At 42.9% G+C, this 15,624-nt stretch overlaps 1 protein-coding gene across 2 annotated transcripts in view; it reads left to right on the top strand.

Annotated features, from left to right (window-relative positions):
• Positions 1-15,624, top strand: part of TMEM131 (transmembrane protein 131) — a 125,815-nt gene that overhangs the window by 48,828 nt on the left and 61,363 nt on the right. For both annotated transcript variants that reach the window (XM_080917167.1, XM_080917166.1), the window contains exon 4: positions 9,257-9,325. In XM_080917167.1, coding sequence (XP_080773293.1) covers positions 9,257-9,325 — 69 coding nt within the window. The remainder of the gene's footprint in view (positions 1-9,256; positions 9,326-15,624) is intronic.

Genomic DNA, 15,624 nt, shown 5'->3' with positions numbered 1-15,624 from the left:
AAAAGGGTCTTTACTCAGAACAGAGGTACCCCTGTCTTGCAAGAGTATCATCAGGTTTATAAGTCCTTAGTGGGCTCTAGAACAGGCACATCCAGAACCAACATAGAAAGGCACACCCTTATTCCAGCAGATTGGAAATTAGCTATGGAATTATCTGGTTTATAGTTATGGAGATGATATTCATCCGTTACTAAAATCTGGGCTTAGAGCTGGCTCAGTGTAGCCATTAAGAGCACCTCTGCTCTTGCAGAGGAACTGGGTTCAGCTCCCAGCTCCTACATGGTATGGTCTTCTGACTTGACAGTCTAGCATTGTAGTCTCTTTGGTTTGTCTCATAATGAATATGGACTTTTGCATATTCACTCTATTTTCTCTGTGGGCCAGCCTTTCCCAGCACTCAGGAGACAGAGGCAGGTGGATCACTGCGTTTGAGTTTAGCCAGGTCTACAGAGCAAGTTCCTGGACAGCCAGAGCTACACCAAGAAACCCTGTCTCAAAACAAAACAAAACAGACAGCAGCAGTGTGGAGGGGGAGGGAAGAAGCTGTCATAACTGAGAGGAACTGGTAAGAAGTGTTAGAGAGGTGAGGGGTTGATCAGCCCGTTTGTCATATCTTAGCATCTTCTACATGCTGGGGTTGTGGATGCACTTCTTTAGGATCTTGGAGGACAGAGATACATTTCTGAAAGGCTCTAGCAAATCGGTGCTATGTTTTTTTTTAGAGGGTATGGCACCTGAAACACAAAGCTCTGGATGGTGTCTGTCATCTGTGAGGGTGTCCTGACTTCAGAACCTGTGTACTGGGACTGACTGAGGGCACCTGCTGTGCATGGTCTGCTGTTATGTATGCAGTCTTTGGTGGGAGATTAAGAATCTCTGCTTAGATAGTTATCAGTTCACCAACTGTGCAGCATTATAAAAAAAATCCTGAGAAAATTTTTTCTTAGCAAACTGGGATAATGAATTCACCATGTGGCATATATTGTGTATAGTGAAAGGCAGTGCAATTATATAAGGCTGTTTTGAGATGAAATACAAACATTTATGTGGGTACTAACAGCTTGCAGATACAAGCAGATGACTGAAAGTTGTAGGATATATGAGTCATTCATTCATTCAGCAAATATTTACTAGGATTCTTATGTATAGCAGACATTGTTCTAACCACTACCATTCATTCTCCATTGCTATAGAATAAGTTATTAATACTCCAGCAGTCTTAAAAACAGGATTCTTTGTTGTCTAAGTCAGAACAGGTTATCATCCAAAGCTGCAGACTGGAGTTTGGGTGAGTTTGGTGGCCCACCTGTAACACCTTTGGCTTTAGCAGTTTCTTCTGAAGGGTTGACAGGATATCCGAGGCAAGCTGGCTAGCCAGATTAGTCATATTAGCCAGGACTCAGTAAGAGACTTTGCCTCCACGCATGCCCAAAACTCCCCATAAGGTGGCATCTTTGAAGTGTCACATGGAAAAACTGCCATTGTAGAATGCTACACTCTTCAAAAATATACTTTAAAAATAAAGACATTTCCAGACAGAGGTAAGACAAATGTTGGCAAGAAAGAAACACTAGTCTAGCAAACATTAGGACGTGTTAAAGGCTGAAGGTAATTAAGCCATTCCAAGTGGAAACATTTAACAAAAGAATGAAAAGCATCAGAAAAGTAAAGTATGTTGATGCATAGAGAAATGTTTTCTGATTAAATTTTAATTAGCAGATTTATAGAAACGAACAGATTTTAGGAGATTTATTGCATGGCATGTAACCCATGTATAACGGTAGACCAAAAGACCCGAGTGGAGCGCAAGAGTTGAGCTCTACCCTGACTTGTGTAGAGCGGTGTGTTATGTATAGACAGTGATGAGATGAACCCTGGAACTATTAAGGTCACTTTAGAACGAACAAAGACATACAGCTGACACAGGGGTCAGAGATAAAATGGTAACTGAGAGTTTTCAGTTATTCTGCTTTTAAAAGGTAGGACAGAACAAAGGGACCAAAAAGCTGTCAGAAAAACAACAAACCCTAGAAAACAAGCAGCAACACGGTAGAGGGGAGCCAGTTGAGCGATGCGGTGCATGAACTGTCTGTGCACCAGGTGTCACACTCACTGTGCACATGCTCTGCACAGTGACACCAACAACACCTTTGTTTCTAACGTATGCTTAATACTTTACCTTTTTACCAGTATTTTATTTTTGGAGAATTTAATACAATGTGTTTTGAACATGCTCACCTCTTGTCTACCCTCCCATTCCTTCCCACCCTACTTTGAAATTATTATTTTTTTCCTCTCTCCCTCTCCCCATGGAATCCAGTTTGTGTTGCTCAGCAGGTCTTGGGAGTGGCTCTTGCCCTGGTGCTTGATAGACCTAATAGGGATCACATGGTAAAGAGAACTGACTCCTTCCCCCAGCAGCTGTCAGATGACCTAGCTCCCTAGTGGTGGGATTCTGTGCCTGCCCTCTGTCATCTCTGTGCTGGGGTTTATCAGGCAGGAGCTGGTTCAGGGCTGTGCATGCTGTCATAATAGCTATGAGTTCGGGTGTCCATCTGCTCTACTGTGTGGAGAGCATTGCTTCCTTTATCTACTACCTCTGGCTCTTAAGATCTTCCTGCTCCCTCTTCTGAAGATCCCTAAGTCTTGAGAGGAGGGAGGGGTGAGATATGAACGTAGAATTTAGGGCTGAGCCACCACAGTCTCAGTCTACAGGTTGCCCCATTGAAGGTGTCTGTTAACTGCCATCTATGCAGGTCAAACTTCTTTGAAGAAGGTTAAGAGATGCTCTGACCTATGAGTATAGTGCTAAGCCACTGGGGGGTTGTTTTGTTTTGTTTGTTTTTTAATTATTTTCTACACTTATCATAATAATAGCATTGGGCCTAGGGCCTAGGACTATTTAGCCACAGGTTCTTGGCACCTTTAACAGTTCTTGGTTGATAGGAGTTCTACTTCATGGAACAGTCCTTAAATGGAATCAAAAAGTCTTTGATAACATTTGCACGGTCTCTTAAAAATTATTTTAGAACTTAGCTCTTCTCTGTGGGAAGTAGAGTGTGGAGGCATGGGTGCAGGTGCATGCGTGGGAGCCAGAGGGTATCTTCTGTGCTAGTTCTCAGCTTCCACCCTGCTGAAGCAGGGCTGGCCTTGTTTCTGCTGCAGTTTACTCCAACCTAGCTGTTCTGTAAACTTTTCAAACTATCCTCCTGTTTCCAACTTGAACTTCATCACAGGAATGCTAGGATTACAGCTCATGGCGTTGCTCTGGCTTTTTTCTTCTCTCTGGGCACAAAAGTCAGACTTCAGACTTAGGTAGCAAGGGCTTTTACAGACTGAACCATCTCCCCAGCACTAGTGCATTCGTGCCTGCGTGTGTGCATGTATACAAATGTATGCATGTGGAAGTCAAAAGTTGACCTCAGGTGTCTCCCTCTGTTGTGCCTTAGGTGTTGAGATGGGTTCTCTTACTGACGCTGCAGCTCACAGACTTGGCTAGACAGGCCGGTCAGCAAGGCGCAGTGATGCTCTCTGCAGCTTCCCACGCTAGGGTTCCAGGTTACACTGTGATGGGCACAAGTGACCATGCCCAGCTTTTTACATGGCTTTTGAGATCTGAACTCAGGTCCTTTGTGTTTATGCCGCCAGTTGTTGTCTTAGCCTGTGACAAGTGATTATTGTGTAAGTTAGGTCAGTTGTCACATTAATGTCTTCCCTTGTGTTTACTTTCCTGACTCTTAAATAGGATATATGATTTGTTTTCCTTATCTTTATAAAAGACTTTGGAAAAGCAAAGGAAATAAAAAGAGTCAGTGTCTACCTATTTATTTAGCCCAGACCAATCTCCAGCTCATTCATAATGGGCAATAGTGAGCCCACATAGAGAGGCTGAAAGTGTAAAACACGCAGAATAAAGTGTCAGTCTTTCATTAGAATTATTTGCAATCTGGGCAAATTTTTTTAAAGATACCAAGAACTCGTACCATAAAAGAAAAATGATAAATTAGATTTTATCAAAACTAAAAATGTTTGCTGGTCAAGATCCAACTACTAAAAAGGCCAGGGGCATGTGTTGTCTGTGCCAGAGTCCCAAGATGTCCATAATACACAGGCAACCACGTAACTCAGACAGCATCTCTGTCTAAGAGAGGTTAGAACAGACCCTTTAAAGAAGACAAATAGTTTGATAAATAAATGGAAAGACATTTGATATCATTAATATCATTAGTGGAATCCATATCAAAACTAAAATGTCTGATATGTATCCTGTATTACTCAGGGGAAAGTCCTGTTCATTTATCTTAAGTAGCTGCTCATCTATTGTAGAAGTCATATTGGGAACTACTTAACTATTAATGGTTGTAAAATTTTATACCCCCCCCCCCCCATGTTTCTGTAATGATTTTTGTGAGTCAGCATACAAAATAGTGCTTCTGCTGCCAGATGTGAGAGACTGCTTACAAGTTCAGATTTCTCAGCTTTGTACTACATGCAATGAATCAGACTCTGAAGATGGGAGCTCGTAATTTGCATTTCCATAGGAATTCTATGAGTTTAGGTACAAGTGGACCATACTTTTTTAAAAATACCGTGTCTAGGTAGCACCTTCCCCACCCCTACTCCCACCCCTGCTATAATCTCAGTGTTCATGAGGCGGAGGCATGAAGAGCAGAGATCTGGGGTTAGCCTAACTACAGAATAAGACCCTGTTGCAAACCTTTCCCATACTGAGTCAGAGTAACTTTTGTTTAGTTAGTAGTTGATTCTAACACACATCTGTAGAATCCCTAACTTAACACCTCAGCATCAAGAAAGTCCTGTAGATTTCATTGTAAGTCACCTGCTTAACTTCCAAACAGTAGAGTCATTGTTTCCTAGCTTGAGATCAGAATGCATTTCTACACCTCCAAATCTGGAGGGAGGTGTGTTCCTGTGTACTCACGTGCAAGAGTGGGCACAGATGTAGAGAGGAAGTGTACTGACTGGTTTTGTGTCAACTTGACACAAGCTGGAATTATCACAGAGAAAGGAGCCTCAGTTGGGGAAATGCGTCCATGAAATCCAGCTGTAAGGCATTTTCTCAACTAGTGATCAAGGGGGGAGGGCCCAGACCATTGTGGGTGGTGCCATCCTTGGGCTGGTAGACCTGGGTTCTATAAGAAAGCAAGTTGAATAAGTCAGGGGGGAGCAAGCCAGTAAGTGACATCCCTCCATGGCCTCTACATCAGCTCCTGCTTCCGGACCTGCTTGGGTTCCAGTCCTGACTTCCTTTGGTGATGAACATCAATGTGGAAGTGTAAGCTGAATAAACCCTTTCCTCCCCAACTAGCTTCTTGGTCACGGTGTTTTGTGCAGGAATAGAAACCCTGATTAAGACAGGGAGAGACAGAGCATCTGTCTGTGGTCTGTCTATCTGTCTGTCTGTCTGTCTGTTCATGTGCATATGTGTACATGTGGAGGCCAGAAGACAGCATCCAATGTTGTTCCTCGGGCATCACCCACCCTTCCTTTGTGAGGCAGGATCACCCACTGCCCATTAGTCTAGGCTGATAGACCAGCAAGCCCCTGGGATCTCTTTTCTCTGTCTCCCTAGTGTTGGTATTACAAGTGTGCCCCCCACCATGCTGGACTCTTTTCATGTGGGTTCTGGGGTTCGGACTGAAGTCCTTGTGCTTGCAAGGCAAGCATTTTACTAAGATAGCTCCCCAGTCCTGCAAATAATTTTTCATAAAAATTTAGAAGACAATTATTGATAATTCAGAGCAAATAATTGCTCAAGAAAGCATAATAGCTGTGTCAGCACCCCAGGTTGGCCCGCACTGAAACTGACAAAGGGAGATCGGCCGTTTTCATACTGTATCCCTTCCATTTTTTTTCTGTATCATTTCCAAATATTTGCGCTGTTACTAGAGTATTAAATAGTGTCTTGCCATAAGTAAATAAACATGGTAGAATCATCTTATTAGTTGCAGATACCTGACAGCCATGTTACTGCATTTTTAGTTTTTTAAAACAAGGCATTATATGAGCCTGTTTGTGTTGACCCATTTGAAATTATTTTTTAGCGTGGCTCTGCTGTTGTCTTGAAAATACAGTTATGAAGGACTCATCTTTCACTCTGCTTCCTCCTTTCTCATTTGTGACTGTTAATCAATCCCATTAACAGTTGCTGGGTGCTGCTCCTGCTGAGTTTACAGGAGGCTTTAGCACAGAGCATTAAAACCTACTTCTAAGGAGGTGCCAGGAAAGGAAGTGAAAGTGTTCCTTGTAGATGACTTGTCTACAGTGATTGTTCTGGGTCTGGACAGCGCATATGGAAACAGTTGGAAAGCTGGAGACAATGCTCCGGCAGTGAGACCAGAACTGGGCAGGATGTTCTTTTATATAAGCAGTTGCCTGGGTATCCTGCTACTGCTTACTTAGCTCCATTCAGATAAGATACCTTATTTAAATGGTCCAAACGATGTTCTTCATCTTTCCACACAGCCCTTTCTTCTTTTAGTCTCCCACTCACAAGTCATCAAAGTCTCTAAGTCCTCCTTGGTTCCTCTCTCCTACCCTTACAGTCCCGAATCAGTACAACTGTTGTCTAAGTCCCAGGCTCAGGAAGCAGCTGTCCTCTCCACTGCGTGGGCTGCTGTAGCACTGCCCTGCTTCCTGCCCGGGTTTCCTCATCTGTTGTTCTTCACACTGCAGCCCACAAGCACCCTGCTACACAGTGTCCAATCCCAGGACTTCTTTGTTAAAGCACTGCTGTGCTCCTCATTGTCACGGAGTCCCTGAAACAACTTAAGGTGTATAGCCGGGGACGCAGTACTGTCATGGCAGACTAAGGCAACTGTCATTGCATCCTCAGCAAGGGAACAGGAAGCCAGGCCAGGTTACAAAGCCACAAGCCCTGCTCCAGTGGCCCAGTTCCTCTAGCACAGCTCAACTTTCTGAAAGTTCCACAACAGTGCCACTAGCTGGGGCTCAGGTGTTCAGACACAAGAGCCTATAAAGAACACGTCACATTCAAACCTCCACAGCTGGAGAGGGCACTTCTTACATTTGGAATAATAGCACACTCCTCACTGGACCTCTCACCTTCCCCTCTCCTTTCCTTCCCTTCACTGGGAGTTACTCTGTCTCCTGATTCTCCTGATTCTCCAACTCGCACATTCCCACCTTCTACCCTTGGTCTCCACCACCCAAGCTTTGGGGTGCCCTCCTCACTCTGGCTTTGTCCACTTTGCTGGGTATGTGAGCAATCACATTTGTGTTAAATGCATGGACTTTGTTCACGCCTACCACTTCAGAAGTATTCATGTGCAACTTCCAGGATAGATTCTTGATTCTGTGAGCAGAAGAGCTAGATCATGATCTCCTCTGTCCCTCTAACACTGAGCGCACATGTGTGTGTGATTAGTGATCATGATTGCGTCAGGCATTACCTTTTCCTTTCCTCAACTTGGTATGGTTTTAGACTAGCTTAAAACACACGAGCTAGGGCTGGGGAGTTGGTTAAGAGCACATGTGCTTCTTGCAAAGGAGCTGGGTCCAGTTCTCACAACTCACATGGAGGCTCACCACCTCCTTGGACACCAGGCACACATATAGTGCACAGACAGACATACGCACAAAATAATAAAATAAATCTTAAAAAAGCAAAAACGAAAACGAAACAAAAAGCAGGTGCACTGACCATGTCTCATTTTAAAGTAACCGAGAATGCTGACCGTGCCATGGCTAAGGAGGAGTGGAAGTAAGAACGGCCTGTCTGCAGCCGAGTCTGTGACTGTCTCCCAAGAAAGAACTGTGCCTTCTCCCCCTGTAGTTTTGTCTTAGCACAGTACGGTCTTGAGCTTTGCTGTGTTTTTTCCTGTTTCTGTCATCTTGAGCACGCGCATGTAGAAAGAGGGACGGATGCTCAGGTAGCACAGAAGGAAGGACACTCCAGATCAGCAGAGTTCAGAACATTTGTGGAGTTTCTGCTTTCAGCTCAGTGGCCCCCATTCCATTTTTAGTGTATTTCCTGGATCTGCTGAATGAAATTACATCATTTAGGAACTTGTGTTCGTATGAATTTATTGTGCAAGTGATGGGAATATAGTAGTCTCAGATTATATGTCTCATTTCTTCAAACAAAAATATCAGAATTCATCTTGAAAGTTACTTTACTGGCTGGCTGCGTTTCTAACTTCATGGTATCTAAACATAAGATTTTACATATGGAAGCACCATTTATTCCCAAAGATGCTCCAGACCTTCCATCACACTGTGTCAGGGTATCTGAGGCTTGCCATACAGAATCCTATTTTGTTAACAAGTTGTAGCAGCAAGTCAAGTAGAAATGGTACTTGAATATTTCGGCTAGAATGTCGTGTAATAGTCTTGGTTCAGTGCTCCAGTTCTTTGAAAGTTCTAGACCAGATTCTTTATGTTTAGTCCTTTGCCACTCAGTTGGAATGTGATTGTAATTTTTATCTCCATCTTATAACAAATCTATATAATTGTATTAACAACTTATCATATTGTGTCAAAAAAATCTAAGAAAACATGTTAAACTATATTGTTACCAATAATACCAATCAAGTAAATGTCATTAGTCTGTTGAGAAATATCTGCTTTCCCAGGCTGTTCTGTAAAGAGCAAGCCCTTTTTTTTTCTTTCTTTCTTCCTTGGTGGTTTGTTTTTTCCTCCTTTTGTTTTGTTTGAAATAGGATTTTACTATATAGCAGAGGCTGGATTTAAAGGCACACACAAGCCTCCTGCCTCTACATTCCACGTGCTGAAATCATAGGTACTTAAAATTATAGGTGTCTCTACATTAGCTCATTTACTAAAACTCATTCATTGTTTTCTTCTGACTTAGAAGAATGCACTGCACATTCCCAGGAAAGCCTGAGGTTCTATAATGCGTCTGTGTGTGTGTGTGTGTGTGTGTGTGTGTGTGTGTGTGTGTGTTTGTGTGTGCAGGTTGCTCTTGTGCCTGGAAACTATCCATCTTGTTTTTAAGACAGGCTCTCATTGGTCGGGCCAACTGACTAGAGGGTCTTGAGGATCTGCTGGCATTGCTGCCTCAAGGCTTACAACCATACCCAGAGGTTTTTGTTTGTTTGCTTTTAATGTGGGTTTTACATGCAGCTCATATCCCCCACTTTACCAACTGAGCAGTCACCTCGTCTCAGTTCTTTTGAAATTCCTGTTCTTCTGAAATGCTTTCTTGTGACAGAATTAAAGAGCTGCTTCTCACGCTTTTTCTTTTTCTTTCCAGCATTTCTCTGTACCGGGGTAATTGCAGGCCCATACGATTCGAACCACCCATGCTGGATTTCCATGAGCAGTAAGTAACTTGGAGCTATAGCACAGTTTGACTTGCATTTCCCCTGCCCTTTGCTGTGTTAGCTGTGTGTGGAAGCTACACATGCCTGTGCTCAAGCCTTAACAAAGCAAATGATGTTGAAGCCCTTTGAGACTAGAACACTGCATCTGTTAAGACTCTGACATGGTATAAACTAAGAAAGTCTGAGCATTGTCCACCTGCTGCGCTCTGATTCAGAGGATCCTGTCATGAAGTGGAATTCACCTTGGAGCTTCATCTGATAAACACTTTGTCTCTGGCCTCTAAAGTCACTCTTATTGTCACTTTACATGGTATGACGTTCTTAAAGTGCATGTGTCAACATGTCACCAGTAATATGGTCACCGGCCCCATGAAAGGTTGTATAGCCAATGACACAGATATAGCTGAGCCAGTCGCCTCCTGCTTAGGGACTCTAGTTTCACACATCTCAGGTACTCAAGGAAAAACAAGTGTTTGCCCTATTGGACTCAGTTGCAGCGTATAAGGGGGGCATCCTGCATTCATCACCAGGTACAGAAGACTTTTCAAAGGCTCAAGAGCAAGCTGTGGATTAGTGTCTTCACAGGGAGCACGTGGTCTAGGGTTTGGTTCTCTGTGTGTGTACGAATTCAGTAGTATGGCTTACTTGGGTGTGGGCAGACTGTGCAAATTTATTTTGATTTTTATCACTAACTTAAGCAATTGTCTATGCTGTAAGCCTGTTCTAAATGAAGTTTAAATGTTATACACATTCTTGTGGGTTTAATTACTCTTCTGCCCTTGGGAATATGGGTTCGTCAGTCCATTCATTCTTCTTTCCTTCCCTCCCTCCCTTCCGTCTGTCTTCCTGTTACTACTAGAGTGAGTTTCTAAGCAAAAACGCTAAAGTTTCTGTTTTCAATTTTTGAGCCTGGTAAATAGGTAGTAGATTTTAGACAACATGTGCTTTGCTGAGTCAAAGGTTCTAACTGTCTTTTACAAGAGAAACATTTGTGTTCCACCTTCTTAGACATTTTATTGTATCAGTGTTTTAGGTCTCTTCTGGCTAAACAAACAAAAATTAGAGTGTTCTTTTGTTACTGTCAAGGTTTACTCAGCTGCTTTTGCTGTAATATACACAATCAGTTTAAGTGCCTTTCCCATAGTTCCAGATGTAGAAATCAAATTTGTCATTTGTATTTTCTGGAGCAAGGCCTGGTAGTTTGCCCAAGAATCAAATGACACTTCATAGCCTATTTTTTTTCTGATGATGATATTCTTACAGAGATGATGGGTAAGGGGCTTGGGCATGCAGAGAAAAGTGTGTGCACTTCTAGATAGGGTCAGTGTCAGAATCATTGTATAAGTAAAATTGACTTCATTGGTATTTAGTTTTAAAGACCAAAATGTTCAGATAGGAAATAAATGTTACATTGTTCTGAGGCAGGTCTAAGTACTGTTAGTACTTACTTACAGTAAGCCTCAGGAGAAGGTAGCTTTTCCAGAGGTTAAGCAGGGAGGGCTCTGCCTTCATGAGTTATGCTGTTGGCTCAGGGTGCCCACTATTCCCATACAATACCTGCAGCAGTGTTAGGACAAGTCAGGAAGACCTGGACCAACACCTTGATTATGAATCTCCCAGCCTCAGAACTAAAAAGAGGTAAGTTTATTCCTATGTATACATACATAAATATATACATATATTGAAATTTGTGTGTGGACATCTGTGTGTGTCTATGCCATATGTTCATTTAGGCACAAAAAGAATATCGGGTCCCCTGGAGGGAGTTAGAGTTCACTGTGAACCATCCGATGTGGGTACAGGGAACTGAACTCAGGTCCTCTGGAGAGAGGAAATGCTCTTAAGTCACTTAGCTATCTCTCTAGCCCTTGTTCACACCCAGGGCCTTGTGCATGTGCTAATCAAGGATGTTCCCACTTTGTGTGTGTGCAACTCCCAAGCCCAGAATTCCTATTCTTTATGAACTATGCAGTCTGCTAGAACAGCACAGAATGCTCTAAGACAGGTGAGTGGTAAGATTGCAGGAAGCACAGAGTTCTTAATTCAGTTACAGAATATATCACAGTCCTCTTTTAAATGAAAAATATTTAGCAAAAAGGGGCATGTATTTGGTGTTTATCAATATGGTTAATTTTTTAGAAATAAAGGCTTTTCTTTCTCTGTAGATTTACCTTTGAGTGTGTTCTGAAGCTCGATTGTTGAGCTCCATGCCTACACTGTGGAGTTAGCTAATCTCAGTGCTGTTCTCAGGTGTGGATTTGAGAATGAGGAGGAATTCACAGCACCAAAGCTGTATCAACATCAACACTCTTGCAAAAGTTTCATCTAGTTTTGTTTTCTCCATTTGGTGTTTTGGTTTTTGGTTTGCGTATGTTTGTGTGTGTGTGTGTGTGTTCATGTGTGTGGCTAGAGATGGATGTCAGAGGTCAGCGCTGGGTGTCTTCCTCCATTATTTCCAGACAGACTGGCTGGCCAGCAAGCTCCCGAGATCCTGCCCAGCAGTGACATTACAGAGGTGTGCCATCACACCTGGCTTTTTACATGGATACCAGGATCTGACCTCGTTCCTCACTCGAGGGCAGCAAGAGCTGTACTGACAGAACCTTCTCGCTGGCCTTTCATTTCTTTATTGAGGGTGCTTTGTTTCATTTCAGTTAAAAATACCTGAACTGAAACTAAAGGTTCATGTCCTCTTGCCCCTTCTGCTGTCTGTGGGTAGCATTTTGAGCACACACCTACATATTCACCCCATCTGGAGCCTGCCGGGAGCACCTTTCCTCTTGTCCCTCCATACCTCTGGCAAAAGCCTGTGATTCCCAGTCTGTCCCTATTCCTCACTCAAGGAGGCATCTGGGTTACTTCCTCTCCTCTGGAGCCCTCACTTCTATTCATCAGGAAAAAGGTTTCTACCAAATTTATGTATGCTCTCCTGGCTCTGCTACCTTCTCTTGGCTCAGGCCCTTGTTATTTGAAAACTAAGACTTTTGCTACATACATACCATTAGTATATATGTATATTATATATATATATTATATGTATATATGTATAATATATATATATATTACTGACTTATGATCCATGCTGTCAACAAATTATAATGTTAAAATTTGATCATGAGGCCAAGGAGATGAGCAAATGGATCTACTGCCATGCCTGATGACCTAAGTTCAATTTCTGTTATCCACATGGTGGGAGGAGGGAACACACACGGGAGGGGGTGTAACACATGTAATTACCATTTTTATAAACTTGATCACTTTATTATTATCCTCTCTCAAAAAGTCCTTTAATGGCTCCTGCCATCATGATAAATGCTGACTTCCTTCATTTCTTATTCCACTTATATGGAAAGCTGTAGACTGTCTTTCCAACTTAGGGCATGTTCTACATACCTTGAAAACAATCTCCTTCCTTTGTTTTTAAAGTGTGTGTGTGTGTGTGTGTGTGTGTGCACACACACACACACACACTCTCAAGCACATGTACATGAGTGCAGGTACCCATGGAATTCAGAGAGCTGGAGTTACAGGCACCTGTGAGCCATCAGGCATGGTTGCTAGAAACCAAACTCAGGTCCTCTGGAAGCAGTAAATGCTCTTAACCATTGATCCCTCTCTCAAGGCACCCTAAAAACAGTATTTCCCACACATAGGAAGTAGACAAATGATGACTGTATACTGACTAGGGTAGCAGCTGTTCATTTTTTTACATTTGTGTGTATGTAGGTCAAAGAACAACTCATGAGGATTTAAGTCTCTTTTCACCATGTAAGCTCTGAGAGTTTTATATATTTCTTAGACAAAGGACTCTGTCACTGAACCTGGAGCTCATCCATTCAGCCAGACAGCTGGCCAGATAACCTCAGGGTCCTTTCTGTCTCTGCCTCTTTAACGTTGGAACGATATATGCCCAGGTTTTATGTGGATGCTGGGATTTACACTCAGGTCCTCATGCTTGAACAGCAAATGCCTGATCAACTGGGCCAGCCATCTTCCCAGGCCTTCTAGTTGTTAAGCTGTCTACAAGTAACAGGCACCATGATCCAGTCATATTTTTAGCTATCATTTCCATGTATTTACAGAATTTGAAAATTGGCATTGAACATAGATTGCCTATCGTACTTCTGCTTCAATCACTGCTGTAATTGATTGTAAACAAGAGAACCCTGACTGAAATTCCTCAAGGCAAAAATAAGACTGATTCAGCCACCATAGCAGACAGGCGGGTCCACATTCTCTGAGGCGGCCAGGATTCCCGTGTCCTCACCTCGCCCACTCTCTCCTCGTTACCAGTACTGTTTCCCTAGTGACTGCTTCCACCCTGCCTTCTGTAGCCTTCTTTCTCTCTAGTGTAAAATATCTTAGCATAGGGCGGTGGCCACCCCAGGTGGATTCATTGTCCAACCCTGAAGCAGCTGTGTGAGAAGTGCTATCAGTGGATGTGTGCTAGTCCTAGTTTCTCAGGGTTTCAAGAGAGAAAGCCCATAGTGGGCAGCAGCTCCTATTGAAGGCCATCTTAGACCTTGACTCCTCATGTTCCTGAGGACCAGTCAGTAGAGTTCAGTCCTGTTGTGCATAACAAGCTTCACAGCTTGTCATCTACAGATAGAAAGTGCCTTCCCCTGTTCCATGCCATCTTACCTGGCACACAGGGGGGTGGATCACCACCTAAAGTCTGGTTTGAAGGTCAAGACTGCTGTTGTCACACACAGACATACCCTTAGAGGATATAGATGGGGTTCCTATCCTGACTTCCTTTGATGTGGAAGCGTAAGCAGAATAAGCCCTTCCTCCCCAAGTTGCTTTCATGGTGTTTCATCACAGCAGTAGAAACCTAAAACATGTATTTCTAAGTAACATAGGCTCCCTTTTTCTCTATTTTGTGTGCTTTTTAATTTGCTTTCTGGAATTAAATTTGAAGCTGGAACTTAGCAAACACTCAGCATATTCTCCACCTTAGACCAGCCTGGGATCCCTTAAATGTGCTTAGAACACTTACTTAATATTCATAGCTCTCTTCTAATGACTGGCTGGCCAAGGCCATGCCTACTCTGCTACCCAGAGTTATAGAGAGGGTAGGCCTGCATAGCTAAAGCCCAGAAAGAGATCTAGGACCAGAGTACAATTTCTAGTGACTGCATATGACCTTAAAAAGAAAACATGGTTCTGGCCAGCGTAAGTTAGGGTCTCTATCTGCACTAACACAATGAAGCTTTCTGGAGAGACTACAGCAGACCTTCTGCATGGCTGAGGGAGCAAAGGAAACCAGCTTGGCTTCTATTGTGTTTCCCGTGAGGGTGGTGGAGGTGGCAGTGGTGGCAGCATGTGGATTCTTTGGTGTCATACCACGAGGGAGCATAGGGTCTTTGTGTCCTGCCTAGATGTGTGTTGGGGGTGGAGTGTCAGTGGCCCACGAACTGCAGCAGCGTCATACCAGAAGTGGAGTTTATCAGTTACCCATGACACCTTCCAGTCCGGCCCCTTGGGGCTGTGTGAGGCATTCCTGGCTGCCTTCTGGGAAACCAGCTGTTCTCACGTCTGTGGTCACCTGGATTAGTAATGCTCATCTCACCACACAGGTGCAAAATTAGCATTCTGAAGAAATGGGACGTTTAAAAACAATTTTTGTGTCTCTATGCCTGTGTGTGTTTATACCACATGTGTGACTGGTCCCGGGAGAGGTCAGAAGAAGGCATTGGACCATAGAGCCACAGCCAATTGTGAGCCACTGTTTAAGGGTTTAGGTGCTGGGAACTAGACCCAAGTCCTCTGCAAAAACAGGTGCTCTTAACCACTTCTCCAGACCCCAAATAGGTTTTTCTTGGCTTTTTTTTTTAATTAGCCTTATCTTTAATGTTTAATTTCTGCTTCATCCTTTCTCTCCTGCCCAGTTTCCAGTTAACACTCTACAATGATTTGGGTACTCCTGACCTCCCCTTCTTCCTCCCCAAATTATTTATGCCAGCGTTATTAAGTGTTTTCTGTTTCCATAACAACATCTTTCTCTCAGACTTTTTTGGGGAAAGTAACACTTTTATAAAAGAAAAAAACTAAAGTGTCATTTTTGTTCTGTTTTCAATACAAAACCACAAGGGCCTCAATGATACTGAATAAATCAACTTTGTAAAGGAAATAGGAATTTTTAATTTACATTGACATTCAGGGTAAGGAAGACCTTTCAGTAATCTTTAGTCTAATCTTATCCCTGGAAGAAATTTCTATATTTACTTCTATACATTGACCAAAGTAACTTACAGAATAGAGTTTATTTGATCTCATGATTCTAAAGGGAACATCT

Source organism: Micromys minutus, assembly GCF_963924665.1.
Source record: "Micromys minutus genome assembly, chromosome: 5".
In the NCBI taxonomy this organism is placed as follows: domain Eukaryota; kingdom Metazoa; phylum Chordata; class Mammalia; order Rodentia; family Muridae; genus Micromys; species Micromys minutus.
Note: the sequence above shows the minus strand (reverse complement) of the source record. Positions and strands in the feature narration are given on the sequence as shown.